Source organism: Pelophylax lessonae (assembly GCF_965119305.1).
Source record: "Pelophylax lessonae genome assembly, chromosome: 12".
NCBI classification, from domain to species: Eukaryota; Metazoa; Chordata; class Amphibia; order Anura; family Ranidae; genus Pelophylax; species Pelophylax lessonae.
Window position 1 is genome coordinate 87,233,201 of NC_138779.1, and position 24,099 is coordinate 87,257,299.

The following is a 24,099-nucleotide window of genomic DNA, read 5'->3' on the forward strand; positions in this document are numbered from 1 at the left end:
AGCAGAGTTACCCAGTGCGCCGTGAAAGAAATGTAACGTCCCTGTCCATGCCTGCTGGACCAAGATTCAGCAGTAATGTGCACCTTCCTGCTGATTGCTTTGTTCAATGAGGCCAAAACACTACCTTCCACATGACGGTAGAAAGCCGGAATTGCCTTACGCAAAAAGAAATGCCTTTTTGGGACCTGCCACTGTGGTGCAGCATTTGCGAAAGGGAGTCTACCAGCTGAAAAGGCGGCAACTGTAATGCTAGCAATTTGGCCAAGCTAGCATTAAGACGCTGAGCATGTGGATGGCTGGGACAGTATTTCTTTCTACGGTACAAATACTGGGTTAGTGAAATTTGCCTGCTGCTCAAATCAAGCGGTGGTGTCCTGCTAGCAGATTGGGTGCAAGTCTCTGTGCCACTCATTGCTATACCATCATCCCTCTCAATGCTGGTATTTGAGAAGTCATGAGGTATAGTAGGGTTAGAGATCGCAGATGAGGAGGAAGGTGGCGTATGCTTGTTTTGATCTGGTTTCTCTTTCAGGTGCTGTTGCCAATGGACTGCATGGCAGGTCGTCATATGCCTTGTCAAGTGATCTATAATCAAATAGTTCTGTGAATATAGAATGTTCCACAACTGACCAATGAATACTCTGGATGATATCTGAAGTGATCTATAATCAAATAGGTCTGTGAATATTATAGAATGTTCCACAACTGACCAATGAATACTCTAAATGATATCTGAAGTGATCTATAATCAAATAGGTCTGTGAACATTATAGAATGTTCCACAACTGACCAATGAATACTCTGAATGATATCTGAAGTGATCTATAATCAAATAGGTCTGTGAATATTATAGAATGTTCCACAACTGACCAATGAATATTCTGAATGATATCTGAAGTGATCTATAATCAAATAGGTCTGTGAATATTATAGAATGTTCCACAACTGACCAATGAATACTCTGAATGATACAATATCTGATGTGATCTATAATCAAATAGGTCTGTGAATATTATAGAATGTTCCACATCTTACCAATGAATACTCTGAATGATATCTGAAGTGATCTATAATCAAATAGGTCTGTGAATATTATAGAATGTTCCACAACTGACCAATGAACAATACTCTGACTGGTATCTGATGTAAAGAAAGAAATCTCTCACTACCTCACACAGGAACCTGGCCCTCCCTACACTGCTAGCAATGACTCTGCACTGTCTGATATGATGTAAAGAAAGAAATCTCTCCCTACCTCACACACTTACCTGGTCCTCCCTACACTGCTACTCACTCACTGGCGCTGCACTGTCTGATATGATGTAAAGAAAGAAATCTCTCCCTACCTCACACATGTACCTGGCCCTTCCTACACTGCTAACAATGTCTTTGCACTGTCTAACAAACTAAAAAAAAAAAAACTACTCTCTCCCTGCCTCAATTGCGTGCCTGTCCCTGTCTCATCGTCCACACAATGACACTACATGCTGCGGCTGCGCGAGCAGCCTTTATGTAGTGTGGGGCGTGTACTTGGCCCCTGAGCCATGATTGGCTAAAGGCAGCCTGCCTTTAGTCCAATCATGGCAGAGATCATTTGATTGGCCAAAGCATGAGGTCTGGGTGCATGCTTTGGCCAATCACATAATGCGCGGCGCATTATGGGAAGCTTGAATTTCCCACGAAGAAGCACATTTGTCATTTGTCGAACGAGCGATGTTTGAGTCGAACTTACCTTCGACTCGAAACTCGAAGCTCATCTCTAATCTATAGACATATGCATACCATGATCTATAGACCTCATCATACCATGAGTTATAGAGATCATCATATTATATTAAAGCTTAATTCTGGGCTAAGCAAGTATTTTCTAAATACAGGAGCCATGTGTAGTTTTGAATCTTGATGTGCTATGTATATTTATTCCGACCTGTGCAGTTATTCAGCATGAAATAACATCTGTGCTTTGCCTCATATTCATACCATGAGCTATAGACCTAATAATACCATGATCTATAGACCTCATCATTCCATTAACTATTGACATGATCTTACCATGATCTATAGACATGATCATACCATGATCTATGGATATGATCATACTATGATCTATAGACCTCATCATAACATGATCCATGGACATGATCATACCATGATCTTTGGACCTCATCATACCATGAGCTATAGACATAATCATTCCATGAGCTATAGACATCATCATACCATGATCTATAGACCTCATCATACCATGATCTATGGACATCATCATACCATGATCTATGGACCTCATCATACCATGAGCTATAGACATCAATATACCATGAGCTATAGACATAATCATTCCATGAGCTATAGACATCATCATACCATGATCTATAGACATCATCATACAATGAGCGACAGATATCATTTATACCATGAGCTATAGACAGAATCATACCACGAGCTAAAGACATCATCATACCATTAGCTATAGACATTAATATTCCATGAGCTATAGACATCATCATACCATGATCTATAGACATCTTCATACCATGAGCTACAGATATCTTTATACCATGGGCTATAGACAGAATCATACCATGAGCTATAGACATCATCATACCATGAGCTATAGATATAATCATACCATGAGCTATAGACATCATCATACCATGGGCTATAGACATCATCATACCATGAGCCATTGCCATCATCATACCATGTGCTATAGACCTCACCATACCATGAGCTATAGACGGAATCATACCATGAGCTATAGATGGAATCATACCATGAGCTATAGACATCATCATACCATGATCCATAGACCTCATCATACCATGATCTATAGACATCATCATACCATGATCTAAAGACCTCATCATACCATGATCTATATATATCATCATACCATGAGCTATAGATATAATCATACCATGATCTATAGATATAATCATACCATGATCTATAGAGTAGACATCATCATACCATGAGCTATAGATATAATCATACCGTGATCTATAGACATCATCATACCATAATCTATAGACCTCATCATACCATGATCTATAGACATGATCATACCATGATCTAGGGACATGATCATACTATGATCTATAGACCTCATCATACCATGATCTATGGACATGATCATAACATGATCTATAGACATCTTCATACCATGAGCTACAGATATCTTTATACCATGGGCTATAGACAGAATCATACCATGAGCTATAGACATCATCATACCATGATCTATGGACATCATCATACCATGAGCTATAGATATCTTTATACCATGGGCTATAGACAGAATCATACCATGAGCTATAGACATCATCATACCATGAGCTATAGACATCATCATACCATGATCTATAGACATCTTCATACCATGAGCTACAGATATCTTTATACCATGGGCTATAGACAGAATCATACCATGAGCTATAGACATCATCATACCATGATCTATGGACATCATCATACCATGAGCTATAGATATAATCATACCATGAGCTATAGACATTATCATACCATGGGCTATAGACATCATCATACCATGAGCTATAGACATCATCATACCATGATCTATAGACATATTCATACCATGATCTAAAGACCTCATCATACCATGATCTATATATATCATCATACCATGAGCTATAGATATAATCATACCATGATCTATAGATATAATCATACCATGATCTATAGAGTAGACATCATCATACCATGAGCTATAGATATAATCATACCCTGATCTATAGACATCATCATACCATGATCTATAGACCCTTAATCATACCATGATCTATAGACATGATCATACCATGATCTATGGACATGATCATACTATGATCTATAGACCTCATCATACCATGATCTATGGACATGATCATAACATGATCTATGGACCTCATCATACCATGAGCTATAGACATCAATATACCATGAGCTATAGACATAATCATTCCATGAGCTATAGACATCATCATACAATGAGCGACAGATATCATTTATACCATGAGCTATAGACAGAATCATACCATGAGCTAAAGACATCATCATACCATTAGCTATAGTCATTAATATTCCATGAGCTATAAACATCATCATACCATGATCTATAGACATCTTCATACCATGAGCTACAGATATCTTTATACCATGGGCTATAGACAGAATCATACCATGAGCTATAGACATCATCATACCATGATCTATGGACATCATCATACCATGAGCTATAGATATAATCATACCATGAGCTATAGACATCATCATACCATGGGTTATAGACATCATCATACCATGAGCTATAGACATCATCATACCATGATCTATAGACATATTCATACCATGATCTATAGACCTCATCATACCATGAGTTATAGAGATCATCATATCATGAGCTTTAGACATCATCATACCATGAGCTATAGATATCATCATACCTTGATCTATGGACATCATCATACCATGATCTATGGACATCATCATACTATGAGCTATAGATATAATCATACCATGAGCTATAGACATCATCATACAATGATCTATAGACATTATTCTACCATGGGCTATAGATATAATCATGCCATGAGCTATAGACAGAATCATACCATGGGCTATAGAATTCATCATACCATGAGCTATAGATATAATCGTACCATAAGCTATAGACATCATCATACCATGAGCTATAGACATCATCGTACCATAAGCTATAGACATCATCGTACCATGAGCTATGGACATCATCGTACCATGAGCTATAGATATAATCATACCATGATCTATAGACATCATCATACCATGATCTATAGACATCATCATACCATGAGCTATAGACAAAATCATACCATGAACGATAGACATCATCATACTATGATCTATAGACATCATCATACCATTAGCTATAGACATCATACCATGATCTATAGGTATAATCATACCATGATCTATAGACCTAATCATATTATGATCTATAGACCTCATCATACCATGAACTATAGACATCATCATACCATGATCTATAGACATCATCATACCATGAGCTACAGATATCATTATACCATGAGCTATAGATGGAATCATACCATGAGCTATAGACATCATCATACCATGATCCATAGACCTCATCATACCATGATCTATAGACATCATCATACCATGAGCTATAGACATCATCATACCATGATCTATAGACATCATCATACCATGAGCTATAGACTTTATCATACCATGATCTATAGACATCATCATACCATGAGCCATTGCCATCATCATACCATGTGCTATAGACCTCACCATACCATGAGCTATAGATGGAATCATACCATGAGCTATAGATGGAATCATACCATGAGCTGTAGACATCATCATACCATGATCCATAGACCTCATCATACCATGATCTATAGACATCATCATACCATGATTTAAAGACCTCATCATACCATGATCTATATATATCATCATACCATGAGCTATAGATATAATCATACCATGATCTATAGATATAATCGTACCATGATCTATAGAGTAGACATCATCATACCATGAGCTATAGATATAATCATACCGTGATCTATAGACATCATCATACCATGATCTATAGACCTCATCATACCATGATCTATAGACATGATCATACCATGATCTATGGACATGATCATACTATGATCTATAGACCTCATCATACCATGATCTATGGACATGATCATAACATGATCTATGGACCTCATCATACCATGAGCTATAGACATCAATATACCATGAGCTATAGACATAATCATTCCATGAGCTATAGACATCATCATACCATGATCTATAGACATCATCATACAATGAGCGACAGATATCATTTATACCATGAGCTATGGACAGAATCATACCATGAGCTAAAGACATCATCATAACATTAGCTATAGACATTAATATTCCATGAGCTATAGACATCATCATACCATGATCTATAGACATCTTCATACCATGATCTATGGACATCATCATACTATGAGCTATAGATATAATCATACCATGAGCTATAGACATCATCATACAATGATCTATAGACATTATTCTACCATGGGCTATAGATATAATCATGCCATGAGCTATAGACAGAATCATACCATAGGCTATAGAATTCATCATACCATGAGCTATAGACATCATCCTACCATAAGCTATAGACATCATCGTACCATGAGCTATGGACATCATCGTACCATGAGCTATAGATATAATCATACCATGATCTATAGACCTCATCATACCATGATCTATAGACATCATCATACCATGAGCTATAGACATCATATCATGAGCTATAGGTATAATCATACCATGATCTATAGACCTTATCATACCATGATCTATAGACCTCATCATACCATGAACTATAGACATCATCATACAATGAGCTACAGATATCATTATACCATGAGCTATAGATGGAATCATACCATGAGCTATAGACATCATCATACCATGATCCATAGACCTCATCATACCATGATCTATAGACATCATCATACCATGATCTATAGATATAATCATACCATGATCTATCGACCTCATCACACCATGATCTATTCTATAGTCATCATCATACCATGATCTTTAGACCTCATCATACCATGAGCTATAGACAGAATCATTCCAATATCTTTTTACATGATCATACCATGATCTATAGACAATGAGCTACAGACATCATACCATGATCTATAGGCATCATCATACAATGAGCTAGATATATCATTATACCATGAGCTATAGACAGACTCATACCATGGACTATAGACAGAATGATTTTAGCAGGGTCCCTGAGCCCTGAACATTAGTCCAAGGATTCTTCCATTGTAAAAAGGTTGGAAAGCTCTGAGTTAATCTGTTTTGCTGCAAAATAATTGCAAAAACTATACTGCAGGGTAGATGGTTTCAGCCGTCAGTCTCTTTGTTTTAAAAAATAAATAAATAAATAATGTGAAGGTCAGTTATTATCAGAGTATAAAAGGGATGACTAAAGGGAATGTGAACCAAGTGTATTTACTTTGGACTGAGCCAGAAAAGTAAGGGGCGCCATACCGCAGCGTGCGGCTAGAGGGCGCTGCGGGGAGCGGAGTGCCCTATATGCGCAGCCATTTCCCAGTACAGTCAGGATCAGGATTCTGCATCTCCCTTCCTGTTTTGCCCTGGAACATTGGATTGTCAGATCCTACTGAGTGCCTGGCAGGGAGAAGAGCCCGACTTCTGGCTGCCTCTGTTCTTCCATCAGCCCGGCCTGAGCCTGTCCTGCCTTCCATAGAGGAGGGGAGCCTTCTGCCATTCAGGGGGGAGGGGGGGTGGGGGGTGCACCCCCCCTATGACATTTCCTTGCCCATGGCTGAGACTAAAATCATCTACCATATAGATGAAGAGGAGACCCCTTATCTGGTCAAGCTGCCCGTCTGCCCGGACAAAGTCACCCTAGCCGATTTCAAGAATGTCCTCAGCAACAGACCCGTCCACAATTACAAATTCTTCTTCAAATCCATGGACCAGGATTTTGGGTAAGCTGCCCATACACCTTGCATCATGTGCTGCCTGTGTGCAGAAGGTATGCTGCAAGCTGACACCGACTCACTGCTACTTCTCATCTGCATGGACACAACAGTGGAGGAGGCACACAGGCTGGGTATTGTTAGGAGCACCTGTCACCAAGTCACTGCCAGCACTACTGCAACTCTCATCTCTCATATACACACATCAACTACATACTGTATATACATATATATATATATATATTGGTACAGCCACCCCAGCAATCCTCAACTATATACATCCACATACATATAGTGTGTGTGTGCATATATATATTTTTTTCATAATGCTGATCTGTGTGTGTGTGTGTGTGTATATATATATATATATATATATATATATATATATATATATATACATGTGTGTGTGTATATATGTATTTTTTTAAATAAATATATATACATATAGATCATGATTGCTGGCATTGTTTTACAAAAGCAATTCTGATCTATACATATATTTATTTTCGTATATACATCTATATAGATCAGGATTGCAGGAATTGTTTTATGTATGCACAGTATGATAAATACGTATAAATAACAATCCCAGCAACGCTGAGCTATATATACGTGTGTGTGTATTTGTATATATATATATATATATATATATATATATATTTTTTTTTTTTTTTTCTCCTAATAAATATCTAGATTATGGAATGCTGTCACTGTTTTATAATATGTTATAATTATGCAATGTGAGTATATATTTATTTACCTCCCGTCCAATATATATATATATATATATATATATATATATATATATATACACATATATATATATATATATATATATATATATATATATATATATATATATATATATGAATCAGGAATAGTTCTATACAAAAAATAAAAATTCCAACGATATGGTCTATTTGTTTTCTTTTTTTTTTTTAATATATAAAAAACACAAATATATATGTATAGCTCAGGACTGCAGGAATTGTTATAATAAAAAATATATATATATATATATATATATATATATATACATTTTTTTAAATATTGATATAATATAAAACAATGACAGCATTTCATTACCTATATATTATATATATATATATATATATATATATATATATATATATATATATATATATCAGACACACAGTAATATATTTCTATAGCTCAGAAATTCTGGAATTGTTAATTTCTAAATAAAATATACTGTGTGTGTGTGTATGTGTGTGTATGTATATATATATATATATATATATATATATATATGTATATATATATATATATATATATATATACAAAATACTCTCACGTATGTATACCCTAGGATCGCTGTAATTGTACTAAATACATACATATATAACACACTCACACACAAATAGAATGCACACCTTAGCACTGCCATAGTGGGTATGAAATATACATAAATATATATGTATAAAATATAATATGGCTGACTGCTGTCACCCATGGCAACCAACTACCAATTGTCCTTCTATGGCCAGCAGAAACTCTGATCAGATCAAGTCAACCTACCACCAGCGGTTCCATTCCAAACTGGTAATGGTATTGAAAATGTGCTACTGGGAGGCTGCCGTGATCCTTCGATCTAATCCAATCATTTTGCGATTGGGAGCTGGTTACAAGTGTTTGAAATTGTGTGAACATATGATAAGGCCTGTCAAATCTTGGTTGGCTCATGAGCGATCAAATTGGATCACTGTTGAGCGATTGGTCTGGTTGCAAACATTTTATCGGCTAATAAAACACGAATGGGTTGGGGCCCCTTGACTTTGCGCAGTACCGCTCTATAGGCAGTGGTGGGGAGATCAGACCGTATTCAGTAGGGTGGCTAGTCCATATTGCCTGTAGGTAGGATGGTGTAAGGGGCTGCAGTCAGATGCCCGTATGTGTGGCCAGACTAAGCTGATCGGGGGGGGGGGGGTTGCCTGTCGTTGCCGTGGGTTACTGCACATTGCGGCTCTCTGCACTGCCTTGTTAAATAGGCCCCTGTGCACTCAGGCTGGATCCATGTGAAATATTTATGCCCCATTAGTAGAGGTGGGCTACGGCAGCATTTCTACACTACAATAGCAGATCACTCACACTAATTCACCAGGAATGGGGACTTTTAATCTTTGCAATGTCATTGCTTCAAAGGCGTTCTCTCTTCTGTCATTTTCTATAAAGAATGATTATTAAATGGGAGGGGGAGAGAGACTTCTAAGGAGCAAGCGGCATTTAATAAACATCAGGTTCCGCGGGCTTTCAGGAATAAGTAGAGTAATGGTGATTTGAGGGTGGAAAGGTGTATTTTTAGGGCGAGGGGGGGGGGGGGAGCTATGACATTGGAACTTTCTGTCCTCCCCAGACAATTGTGATTTCCATCGTCTTCCTGTTTTCACACAAAACTCTGACCTTCACATTATTAAATCCATTTTATATCTTGTTATAATCCTGGACTCTAACCCCTGCTGTTACATAATACTGTATGTACTAAGGCAATGCAAAAAGCAGCAATCGCATGCACAGTGCTTTCACCCATAGCAATCAATCAGAAATAATTATCTTACAGCAGTCAGTGAAAGGCGATGGCATATTATTAATTAATGGCGTAATATTTTGATTGAATGAGCTATGGCAGTGCATGGCTTTATGTGTGAGTCTGTGTTTGCTAGTGATCGCTGGATTCATAGATGTCCATGTGAGTGTGCTGTCTGATGGCTCCCTGGTGTCTGTGGAGAAAACGTCTGACACACAGCAGGCATTTCCAAGATTCTCAACTTCGGGCGTTTCCTGGCCCTGCCAGCCTGGCAGTGCCAGTGTACAAGGGGCATGTGAGGCACTGCAGTCTCCAGGATCATCTTGCTTGTCTGCACCGCAGGCCCTGCAATTAACATGGAGCAAGGAGGGAGGGCACGTCTTTCCCCGACATAGACAGGGAGAGCCAGTGACAGTCTGCCTGACATTACTTGTTTAATATGCATACTGTGGGGGTGATTTAATAAAACTGGAGAGTGCAAAATTTGGTTCAGCTCTGCATAGAAACCAATCAGCTTCCAGGTTTATTTGTCAAAGCTTAATTGAACAAGCTGAAGTTAGAACCTGATTGGCTACCATGCACAGCTGTACCAGATTTTACACTCTCCAGTTTTAGTAAAGCAAATCAACTGTTTATATAAAATATGAATTATGTGCACTCTTCCACTGGTGCATACGTACATAGAAGGGTAATGACAGAACCCGGGGGCAAAGAAAAGTAGGGAGGTGGGCACTGATACCAAGGTACAGGATGGTGACTGATTGCTAGGACTGCTGACAAAACCCAAGTATACCCAATACAGCAATATTCATCCATGCCTTCTTTCATTTATTTATTTATTTATTTTTTAAGTTAAAGATACAGGGATCTATGTATTGTTTTCACCTACGAATCACCCAACTTTCACCCACCATTTACAAATGTTTCTAATTAAAAATTATGTGAAAAATGTGTGAATCTGGGGTGAAAGCTATGTGGATCTTAGGTTAAAATAATTTATAAATAGACCCCATAGGATGCAGAAGCATTCATTACATACAATGTATATTATTTGAGATAGATAGATAGATAGATAGATAGATAGATAGATAGATAGATAGATAGATAGATAGATAGATAGATAGATACACTATATTGTCAAAAGTATTGGGACACCTGTTTTTACACGCACATGAACTTTAATGGCATCCCAGTCTTAGTCTGTAGGGTTCAATATTGAGTTGGCCCACCCTTTGCAGGTATAACAGCTTCAACTCTTCTGAGAAGGCTGTCCACAAGGTTTAGGAGTGTGTCTATGGAAATGTTTGACCATTCTTCCAGAAGCGCATTTGTGAGTTCAAGCACTTTTTGTGGAAGAGAAGGCATGGCTCGCAGTCTTCTCTCTAATTCATCCCAAAGGGGTTCTGTGGGTTTGAGGTCATGACTCTGTAGGCCAGTCAAGTTCCTCCACCTCAAACTCGCTCATCCATGTCTTTATGGACCTTGCTTTGTGCACTGGTGCGCAGTCATGTTGGAACAGGAAGGTGCCATCCCCAAACTGTTCCCACAAAGTTGGGAACATGAAATTGTCTAAAATGTCTTGGTATGCTGCCGCCTTAAGAGTTCCCTTCACTGGAAGTAAGGGGCCAAGCCCAACCCCTGAAAAACAACCCAACACCATAATCTCCCCTCCACCAAATGATTTGGACTAGTGCTCGAAACAAGGTCCATAAAGACAGAAATGAGTGAGTTTGGGGTGGAGGTACTTGACTGGCCTGCACAGAGTCCTGACCGCAACCCGATAGAAGACCTTTTAGATTATTTAGAGTGGAGACTGCAAGCCAGGCCTTCTTGTCCAACATCATGTGTGACTTTACAAATGCCCTTCTTGAAGAATTATCAAACATTCCCATAGACACACTCCTAAACCATATGGAAAGCCTTCCCAGAAGAGTTGAAGCTGTTGTAGCTGCAAAGGGTGGGCCAACTCAATATTGAACCCTACGGACTAAGACTGGGATGCCATTAAAGTTAATTTGTGTGTGTTAAGGCAGGCGTCCCAATACTTTTGACAATATAGTCTAGATTGATAGGATAGAGTAGATATATACAGGGCTATGGAAAAGTATTTACCTCCTTCCTGATTTAATTTTTTTGCATATTTGTCACACCCAAATGATTCAGATCATCCAACAAATTTTAATATTACACAAAGATAACCCACATGAATACAAAATACAGTTTTTAAATAATGATTTAATTTATTAAGGGAAAAAAGCTATCCAAACCTGTCTGGCCCTGTGTGAAAAAGTAATTGGCCCCTAAACCTAATAACTGGTTGTGCCATCCTTGGCAGTAACTAATGCAATCAAGTGTTTGCAATAACTGGCAATGGCTTCACATGGCTGTGGAGGAATTGTGGCCACTCTTCTTTGCAGAGTTGTTTTAATTCAGCCACATTGGAGAGTTTTTGTGCATTAACGGCTTTTTTAAGGTCATGCCACAGCATCTCATTCGGATTTAAGTCAGGAGTTTGACTAGGCCACTCCAAAACCTTAAGGCCCCTTTCACACATACGGTCCATTCAGATCCGCGTGTCAGTTTTTCAGGCGGATCTGTACGGATGCCCCATGCATCTCTGAGGCAGCGGATGTCAGTGGAGACATGTCCGCTGACATCCGATCCGATCCTCTCTGTCAAATCCAGACGGATGGAAACCCTATTTTCCATCCGTCTGGCGGATCGGATGAGAACGGACAGGTGGTCCGTTCTCAAACGATTCCCCCATAGAGGACAGCGGTGATCTGACACCTCTGTCTCCGCACCAGAGCGGAGACGGACCTGTCATCCGCCTGCTCAGCAGGGATCGGCGGAAGTGATGTCTTTGATAACGCCCAAAAAAGGCGGGTGAAGCGCGTTGACGCACTTCCGGGCAGCGGAGCAATACATAATGTCATCTCCTGTAAACAACCGTGGAACGCACGCCGGCAGCGTACGCGGAAGTTGGATGACTTCTATGTGATTGTACCCAATGCTCAATACAATCTAACGCTTGTGAGTAGTTTTCTTTTTGCTTTTTAATAAATTACCTACGGGCTTCACTATGTATGGCTCCTTTTCTCGTTTATAACACACGGTCGTGAATTAAGTGGAGAGGAGTTAATAGAAAGGCATCCTTAAAGAGGCTGTGCTGGATCCATCCATCCGTCCAGGGGACATTGTGTGAGCTTAAGGCTTCCTTTTTTTCTAGAACTGGTGAGTGCATCCCCATAGGGGGTCTTCTTCTTGAGAGCACCTGGGCACTTTTTGTGGATTATCTAAGCACCTTCCAGCACTTTAGTTCCACTGAGGGAACCATCTTTTGGACTGCACTTTATTTATTTTTGCACTAATATATATGGTTGCACGATGGACATATGATTGCACTGTACTTATGCACCTTAATATTTATGAATTTTTATGAATTTTGTAACCTTTTGATCACATTGTGCACTTTATTTACTAATTTTATTACAGTATACACGGATTTATTATTTATATATACCTGTTAGCGCTGCCTTTTGATCAATTTGAGTATCACAGGATTATTGTTCTCCCATAAGGGATTCGCCAAGGCCGAGGCCTTGTCCAAGATCAATGAGATTAGGAAGCCCACATTGGACCTGTCAGAAAGAAATGCTTGTCACTGTCATAGAAAAGTTTGGGACTTTTTTCTGGTCTTAGGGTCAACTGGAACAAGTCGCAAATACTCCCATTAGATAGTTTTCCACCCACTTCTAAACATATAGATCTTCCACTAAAGAGGGCCAATTGTTTCAAATACCTTGGGATCCAAAACACTAAATCCCCAGTGGATTATATAATATATAATGTTCAACCCCTTTTCACTCTGATTAAAATTAAAACGCAAACCTGGCCCAAATTGCCAATTGGAGTGATGGGTTGCATTAATCTGATAAAAATTATACTTCTTCCCAAGATTTTGTATGTTCTATGGCACTCACCAGTCTACTTGCCTCTCAAATATTTAAAATCTATGAAAGCGTTACTTAAACCGTTTGTATGGGGAACCAGTAGGCACAAGGTACCATGGCGAAACCTTAAAAACCCCACAGACCTTGGAGGCACTCCATTTCCCGATATAAACGTATATTACCTAGCAGCTCAATTGTCCCAGTTGTTCCACCTGACCAAAATAGATAAACGTAGATTTGTCACCCTTCTTTGTCCCAAATGGTCACATCCTGTAATTCACCCTTTATATGTAATACTGAGGGGATTACGGGGGGCAGAGAATGTGGGAGACAATAAATTCCTTCTTTATCATTACAGACGTATATGGGATGTTATATCAGACAAACCTGAACATCCTCAATTTCATTCATTCACACCATTGTGGCATAACTCTTCTCTTCAGGAGTTTAGAACTATTCCTGACTTGGGTGTATGGAGTTCCAGAGGCATCTGCTACCTGTCCCACATATTAACTGATGGTACTCTTAAACCCTTTGATAGTTTAAAAGAAGAGTTTCAACTACCAAATCAAATGTTTTTTAGGTACCTACAGCTTCACCACGCCTTTCAAAAACAATTTCTTAACAATATACCCTGCCTAGAACCTATATCTGTTATGGAAAGAGTGAAGAACCTATATCTGTTATGGAAATAGTGAAGAACCTATATCTGTTATGGAAATAGTGATTGGTACAGACTCAAAAAAACTAATATCTACACTTTACACGAACCATCTTCTACTGTTCTTGCTTATACTATTAAATCTAGATGGGAAAGAGATGTGGATAGCATGGAGGATGAGGCGTGGAGTGAGGCGTTAGAGACGTGCAAGTTGGTGTCTCCCAAGCTGTCAGTCCGCCTTACCCAAATATACATCTTGCATCGTTCATATCTTACACCAGTTAGAGTGGCAAGATATAAAGCAAACCAGAGTACTCTTTGCCCAAGGTCTAAAAATGACCTTGGCACTTTATATATTTAATTGGGCAATGTCCTAAAATTCTAAATTATTGGAAACAAATCGTTCAGTTTCTACATGATAATATGGGTTCTCCCCTAACACTAATCCCTAAACCATGCCTGCTAGGAACTTTTCCAGACATAGGTCTTGATAAATTCAACATTACCTTCTTGGAGGAAACCCGCTTCTCAGACAGAAAACTCATTGCCAAGCGATGGATGAGGGAGCAGCCTTCTGTCTTTCAGGAGTGGCTAACAGAAATTAACACCACTCTGCCATATAAAAAATGTATAAATATCCATAAAGGATGTCCTCTTAAATATCATACAATTTGGGATAGGTGGCTTCAGACTACTGAGACATGTGGATGATATATATATGATAAAACTGAACCCCGTTTTTGTGTGCCTGGTAATCATTAAGACTGTAGCTTCTTCTCTTTCGTGGCTGCCTCTTTGTTGATCTGGAGACATGCTATTGGATTGGAAACGGAGTTCATTGATTAAATATGTTCCATCTTGCATAAGGTCTTATATGTCCGGGATGGAAAACCCCTGTTAAAAGTTTTACTGTTCTATACTTATTTCTGCTGTACTATATGTTGTACCGTTTATCTTTTCAAATGTAAGACACTATTTTCAATAAAAGATACTGTTTAATTGAAAAGATGGGGTTAGGTTGAGAAGTTGAGTGGTAGCAGGGATGTTAGTGTTAAAAGGGATGTTGAAGTCACCAAGAATGATAGCAGACATTTCAGAGGAGAGAAAATAGGGTAGGCAGAAAAATCATTAAGGAAGCTTGATACTGGTCCAGGAGGCCAATAAATTACAACAATCCTCAGAGAAACTGGGTAAAAGAGAGAAATACAATGTGCTTCAAAAGAGGAGAGTTATAGAGAGGTAGGCAAATAAATATCTGAAATGTGCTTTGTGGGGATATGAGAATTTCAACTCCGCCTTTCTTACATTCACTGGGTTCTAATAAGTGAGTCCAGTGGAAGCCACCATGGAAGAGGGCAGCTGGAGAGGCAGAGTCAGATTCCTGAAGGCAGGTTTCAGAAAAGGCAAACCGAGTTGGAGATGAAGAGGTCATGGACAGAGGTCCAATTTCTTACAGACAGAGTGGGCAATCCAAAGGGCACAATAAAAGGGAATCAGAGCAGTAAAAAGTAGAGTGTGCCAGCAGAAGAAAGGTGCTGGGTGTGGGGTTGAGGGTTAGATAGCGGAGGGTCAAGATTTGGGAAAACATCTCCTAATCAGGGGAGTGAGATTTATGTGTTTACATGCCCAGTATCCCAGACTTTATGTTTATGTCAGAAGGTGGGATCAAGATTAGGAGGAGGTGATGAGTGCAGTAATACAGAGGGCAGGAGTGAAGGTTATATAAATAAGTCACATTGTGAAGAGGAGGGGTAAAGCAGCAAGAATTTAAGAGGAGAGGACATTATTGTTGAAACGAAAAAAAGTTTTTGTTATTAGAAATAGGGATCCCTGTCATGGTGAGGTAATTTCTCAAGTGATTGTGACATGGTGTGCAATATCACCTGTTGGACTGTTGTCCAATAAGGATGGATTTGTTTGTATTACCAGAATATATGACCCAGGAAGTCCAAGTTGAAATGTTTCCTCAGTGTTTAAGTCTTCAATTTCCATACAATTTTTTTGACCTTTGCAAACCAAAGAGACACAGTAGAGGGAGTGTCTTACTTCCAGAGAGCTTGTATATACAGGTACTAGCAACCTAAAGTATTTGGTAGGGAAGCTTTTGGGCGAGATTTACTAAAACTGGTGCACACAGAATCTGGTGCAGCTGTGCATTGTAACCAATCAGCTACTAGGTTTTATTGACAAAGCTTAATTGGAACAAGCTGAAGTTAGAAGCTGATTGGTTACTATGCACAGCTGCACCAGATTCTATGTGCACCATTTCAATAAATCTCCCTTTTTGTGTTTTGAAACAGGGAGTTCAAGTCAAGTTTAAAAGGTATATGACTGGGTTATTTCTCAGGTCATTGGACATGATGCGCAAAATCACCAGCTGAACTGTTGTTCAGAAGTGATGGATATGTTTGCATTCTCAGAATATATGGTCCAAGAAGTCAAGGTAATTTTAAATGTTTCCTCTGTATTTTTGAGGGAGACTGTCTTCCCTTTCCAGGTCCTTTGACTGTGCCAAACCAAAGAGATATAGTATGTGTGGTGCAAACCAAAGAGATATAGTATGTGTGGTGTCTTTTTTCCAAAGAGCGGGTATACGGGCCCTAGCATCCTCGAGGTAAGTGTCTGGTAGGAGAGATTTTTTAATTAGAAAGAGGGAGCTGGGTTAAATGTAAGAGGCGTGTGGTGGAATTAATTCTCATGCCATTGGACATGGTACACATAATCACCAGTTGGACTGTTGTATTTTTGAGGAAGCCTGTTGAGGCTTCCATTTTTACAAGTTCTTTGACCTTTAGGGTTGAGAAAGAGGGTGCTCCGTCACCATGTGAGAGGCACATGGCTGGGTCACTGCACATGGTGCCCAATATCACCTATTTGACTGATGACTATTGATAAGTTTGCAGTCCCAGAATATATGTAGCATAGTCCTCACCTCGTGTCAGCAATCTCAACAGTTATTAAACTTGTAGTAGACTCTGTGTAGAGAACCCAGTGTAATATTTAGTTTGCTATGGAAGATTTGTGTGCGAGAGTTATCCAAGTCCCTTTTTTGTCTTTCCCCTATAGGTAAATTGAGTAGCAGAACAGAGAAGGTAAAGGGGCCATCAGTAACCCTACCCTAGACAAAGCACAAGTTCATTTTTAAATTTGTTTTGCAGTTTTCCATTGATTGTTACCTTGAGTTCTTAACACAGAAATTTAATGACATAGACAAATGCTTATTATACTGTTGATAAAGTTTAAGCATTGATAAAACAGTATGTCCAACAATTAAGCACTCACACTATCAATCTTGCTAGTCTATATATAGCTTGTGATGGCCATGCTAATGTTTTTCATCCTTTCCATCAATAAGTAATTTTTCAATCTGCTGATGACAAGGGCACAGTCTGGGTAATCAAAGGACGTTTGAAGAATGAATTTGAGAGTAATATCCTTTCTGGCTGAATGGATCTCAGGGGATGTGGTAGTATGTATTTTTTCCAGCTGTCAGCAATAGTAGGCCTGGTTGTGATGGTAATGGAGTAACACAGCCTATAGCACAATAGGAGCCACAATGCGGCCATCTTCATATACAGTATATTCATGGATATGCAGCCCATGGGCTCAAAAGCGGCTGGTTGCATGACCCCCTTCCTCTCCCCGTCACTGATTGCCCCCTCTTCCTTCCTACCCCCCCTTTTTTTTTTCTTCTCCATACCGTGCATCTGGCCCAGTTTACGGGCATTCCTCCTTGCAGTTATTTGACATATATTGTTTATTTCTATATTCCCTTTTTGGGTCATACTGGCCATAGGGGTGTCAAGTACACCCCAGTACACTTTATTATATTTGGTTGCACTTTAGGAGCTCATGAGTGTATGTTGGAGGTTTCTCCTGATGCTATGGTATGTGCTTTAAGCGTTTCATTGAATGCTGACAACCTTTATTTAACTGTGGAATTTTCTTTGTTATTGGTTAATATGGGTTGTTTTTACATATATTTATTAGTTGCAACTTTTTCAAAAATAAAGGAATTACAAAAAAAAAAAAAAAAAGGTTGCATTACTGCATTGCACAAATTGGCTGACTTTACTATGCTTGGACAACAGGTGTACGCTTTTCATCTATTCACATCAAGCATTAAAGGTAAAAACAATATAAACAGTGCAGCGCTAATTAAACATTGTGTAGATATACATATGAACGTATATAATGAAGTGAAGGTCAAACAGTCCCAAGTGAAGTTGAACTGAAAATCAAACATAAAATAACAGTCCCAAGTGACAATGGTGACAAGGAAGTGTCCAGCTTTGCAATGAGTGATCACAGTGCACGGCAGATCCCAACACCAACGGGGAATGATATTGTATGCGCTCACCAGAAAAGTAGGACCCAAAATACCATATAGTATTTAGGTCAAACCAGCTTGGTTTGGTATGGTGTATGGTGGGTTATCCAGACCGGTGTGATGTCCTCGGATGTTCCAGTGTAATCTCGTAGCGGATATATAAACACAAAGGGGGGCTCCAATTCAACCGATGTATTGGAAATAAACCGAAAAGGAGCAAAACATAGTGTAATACTGCTAAAAATGTATTGGTTAAAATAAAGCAAGTACACTTACAGACATCCCATGGATATGCACACATCAAGAATACATAGATAGGCTGTCAGCAGCGAGGCACGCCCTTCTTGACACCAGGCCATCTTCCAAATGTCTTTGCCTCACTGTGCGTGCAAGCTCTGCACTGGTGGTGCCCCGATCCCGAAGCTGAATCAGAAAAAAATACATTAATGTTTTTGGTTGTAACAAGACAAAATGTAGAAAAATTTCAAGGGGTATGAATACTTTTTCTAACGGCAAATTGTGCACTTTGCAAAGTTGCTCCAAAGCGTAGTAAATAAATAGAATCTCTGCTAATTTTCATCATTCAATCATGTGCAAGCAAAAATGCTGTTTTTTTATTTTCATTGCATGTAAAGTGAAACTTTACTTAATTTACTAAGCTCTGGAGCAACTGCACTTAGCAAAGTGCACAGTCTTAACTGCCTTTCGTAAATCAATCCCATAGGCTTTTATGGAGTTGACAAAGAAATGCTAAAAGCTCCTAAACTCAAGTTTAGGAGTTGTAGTGTAGGGATAGACCCATTATCGGCAAGGTCGATATATCGGTGGGCGAAATGCACTTTCTCCGATATATCAGTATCGGCCCCGGAACTGGCCGATATTGCCGATATTTTTGTGACATCATTCTGCCTTCTTAGGCTGCCTCCCTCGCCTTGGACAGCGTCGTCTGGAGTCGGGACCAGTCTCGTGGGAGTTTATCACAGCCATACACCCACCCACAGCAGCCCGGTGCCAGCCAGCCATCCACATGCCCTGTACCAGCCAGCCACAGGCACTGTACCAGTGAGCCAGCCACCCACAGGCCCTGTACCAGCCAGCCACAGGCACTGTACCAGCCAGCCAGCCACCCACAGTCTCTGTACCAGCCAGCCACCCACAGTCTCTGTACCAGCCAGCCACCCACAGGCCCTGTGCCAGCCACCCACCCACCACAGGGTGCCAGCCAGCCACCCACCACAGGGTGCCAGACAGCCAGCCAGCCACCCACAGACAGGGTGCCAGACAGCCAGCCACCCACAGGCCCTGTACCAGCCACCCACAGGCACTGTACCAGCCAGCCACCCACAGGCACTGTACCAGCCAGCCACCCACAGGCCCTGTGCCAGCCACCCACCCGCCCACCACAGGATGCCAGCCACCGACCACAGGGTGCCAGCAAGCCAGCCATTAAGCATTAAACAAAAATTAACATGTTCAGTACCAGATTTGTGTCAAAAATTGTCTTTATTTTTCAAAACTTTAAATATACAAAATATCGGCCCATATCGACTGATACCGATACGTTGTGACCAAAATATCGGTATCGGTGTCGGCCCTGAAAAAAACATATCGGTCTATCCCTACTGTAGTGTACAAGAAACCTAACATGTTTATTGTAAACAAAGTTTCTTCAAAATAAACACAAAGTATCCCATTCCAAAGAGCAGAACAAACAGCCAGCTGTATAGTGTAAAGTGTGACAAACCTGGATGGATGGATGAATCACACATCCGCCTCTTGGCCAGAGAGGTGGATGAGAACTGGGGCTGTCAGGCTGGTAAAGTACACAGAGAGGGAAAGCAGCAAGCCGCACACATGCAGGAGAATAGCCCAAGGCACCTGCTTGTCCGATGCTGGAATCGGTATGAAATAGGCAATGGGGATCTGCTTCCACTGATTGCACTTCTCACTCCATCGTGGAACCGACCACAGGGGCAGAGAGAGATGGGTAGAGCCGATGATAAATCCAGCAACAGGATAACAGATGAAATGGGTAACTGTCAGGGAAGATGAAAGCTCACACCACCGGGAGCTAACCGCTGGGAAGACCCGCTTGAGTGACAGCTCACCCACACACACAGCGTCAGGCCATATCCACGGCAACAGCGCATTTCAGGGCCATGCCCCTTTCTCAAGTTAACCCATGGCGATATGGAGTTTACTATTCTAGGTAGGGGAAGCGCCAGCCTGTAGTGGATGGAGCTGTTGGGCCCCTTCCACAACTCTGCTCTCTGCACAGGCTATGTACAGCACAGTGATGATGTCACTATTACTTTTACAAGGTAATATAAGGTTAGCAAAAGCATTTGGTGCACACAAAGCGTATTTATATTCTTTATGGCTATTAAGAAACATCTAAAATTTTTAGGTTTTCATGCCTAGAGTTGAACTTTAAACACAAATGATTCCTTTGCTAACCAAGCCTGCCTGAAAAAAAAAACAAAAATCATAATTTGGATGTCTAAATGATTTCATATTCAGATGTGGTTGATGTGTATGAAGTGTAGATGCCCTGATCAAATTTAGCTGCATTAGCATGCACTGGTTAATTTGTCAATAAATGATTAATACCCTTTCTAAACGTTGTTTATATAGTTTTATCTGGGGCATGCAACTCTTTTATTTGCTACCCTACTTTAGGGCCTGTTCATACCAATGAGTCGAGCATGGCCGCTATTGTGTGCTAGGAGATACATTGTACTAATAACTCTTTATATCACAGAACCTTATTGAAATGTTACAAGTAACATTCCAATACAGTTCTGCTCACTGTTGTTATAACACATCACACTGTTTATTTTATTACCTTTTTTAACATTTCATTCAATTCAATGCTCTGTAGCATGTTGGAGCTGGCTGTGCGGTACCGTGGGTCGCACTGTATAAAAATGCAGCACACCTCAATGGTGTGAACAAGACACATTGAATAATCATTTTCTGTGCCCTTGTGTTAAGCTTGCTTTCATTAACAGGTTCCCGACTGCCCACCGCACATTTATTGTGGCAGGCTGGCTCTCCTGTGCAAACCCATGTAGCTCTACGTTGGTTGCTGGGGGGTGAGCTTGCCCCCACTGGTTGCCATCGGGCACCCGCGATCGCTCCCCGCTGAGAGAGAAGGACAGTCAGCTGTTGTAAACACAGCCGACCGTTCTTCTCTCCAAATTGATCACAGAGTGTCTGTGATCCTTCTATATAGGATCACAGGTCTCTGTGGTCATTTCACAAGCACACCCCCCCCCCACAGTTGGAAAACACTCCCCTAGGCTCACATTTAACCCTTTGATCACCACTGTGTTAACCCCTTCCCTGCCAGTGTCATTATTACAGTAACCGTGCATATTTTCAAAAAGGACTGAGCACCAAGAAAAACTTAAAGCCCAATCACCCAGCGCTCTGCACTCGTACAAATGGTGTGCGTTAACACACCAGCAGTATAATTCAAAAAGAGCTGCCGCCTAAAAATGAATAAACCAATAAATGAGGTGCGTATTAATCATACATATTATAAATATAAATCAATATGCACAAGCAGCGCTGTTACTAAAATCCTTAGTCCGAATATATGACTCTAAGATGCTATGTCTCACATAAAACCATAGGTCTCTCATAAAATGAATAAATAGGTAAAATAAAGTCCGTGATAAAACAAGTCCATCACCAACAGAGCTTCATGCGGGGTCGCAGTGGGAGATATGTTTCCAGTGTGGAACGCAGATATTCAATATGTCCCTCCACCTCACCACGTGTGAAACACCCAAATATACACGCTTACCAGATGTCTCTGTATTGAAGCCTGTAAGGTTATGTAATCACATCCGGGCCATCCAAATGATCAAATCCTTGTGAGACCTGCTCACAGCTGCGATATCCTCAGAGCTCTCCGTTGAAGTCCTCTGACGAAACGCGTTAGGGCGGTGACTTGCGCGGTCACCCAGGCAACGGCACGCTGCACAGCTACTGAGATTGGGAACTTCCGGAATGCTGACGAGCGGGCGGGAGACCAGTAAGCGGCCGGCAGAGACCGTGGTGCCTACATTGTTCGTTTATATGCTGTATTTTTACTGACTGGATGTGAGTGTAATGGGTGAGGGGGGGAGGAGCCAATAAAAGTGCATGTTTTTATCAAGCAATATTGCCCTATGTGCATTTTTTACTCCCTCCTATGCACTGCATCTTTGAGGATATCACAGCTGTGAGCAGGTCTCACAAGGATTTGATCATTTGGATGGTCCGGATGTGATTACATAACCTTACAGGCTTCAATACAGAGACATCTGGTAAGCGTGTATATTTGGGTGTTTCACACGTGGTGAGGTGGAGGGACATATTGAATATCTGCGTTCCACACTGGAAACATATCTCCCACTGCGACCCCGCATGAAGCTCTGTTGGTGATGGACTTGTTTTATCACGGACTTTATTTTACCAATTTATTCATTTTATCAGAGACCTATGGTTTTATGTGAGACATAGTATCTTAGTGCATATTTTTAGCACTGATTACTGTAGTAATGTCACAGGTCCCCCCAAAAGTGTAAAAAATGTCAGTTAGGGGTCCGATCTGTCTGCCGCAATGTCGCAGTCCCGCTAAAAATCGGACATGGCAGCCGTCACTAGTAAAATAAAATAAAAATGACATAAATCTTTCCCCTAGTTTGTAGATGTGATAACTTTTGTGCAAGCCAATCAAAATACGCTTATTGCGATTTTTCTTTTACCAAAAATATGTAGCAGAAAACAAATTGGCCTAAAAAGATAAAAACCGTTGATTTTTAAATTTTTTTTGAATGTTAAATAGCAAATTGTGAAAAATATAGTTTTTTTTTAATTGTCGCACTTTTTTGTTTATAGCACAAAAAATAAAAATGGCAGAGGTGATCAAATACCACCAAAAGAAAGCTCTATTTATGGGGAAAAAATGACATCAATTTTATTTGGGTACAGTGCCGCACGACCGCGCAATTTTCTGTTAAATTAACGCAGTGCCGAATCGCAACAAATGGCCTGGTCATTAAGGGGGCAAATCCTTCCAG

The 24,099-nt window shown here is 40.1% G+C and overlaps 1 protein-coding gene across 5 annotated transcripts in view; it reads left to right on the plus strand.

Annotated features, from left to right (window-relative positions):
• The first annotated feature begins 7,133 nt into the window (after nucleotides 1–7,133).
• Nucleotides 7,134–24,099, plus strand: part of DVL1 (dishevelled segment polarity protein 1) — a 257,298-nt gene continuing 240,332 nt past the window's right edge. For all 5 annotated transcript variants that reach the window (XM_082273771.1, XM_082273772.1, XM_082273773.1 and 2 more), the window contains exon 1: nucleotides 7,134–7,547. In XM_082273771.1, the coding sequence (XP_082129897.1) occupies nucleotides 7,378–7,547 (170 nt within the window). In that variant the 5' untranslated portion in view covers nucleotides 7,134–7,377. The remainder of the gene's footprint in view (nucleotides 7,548–24,099) is intronic.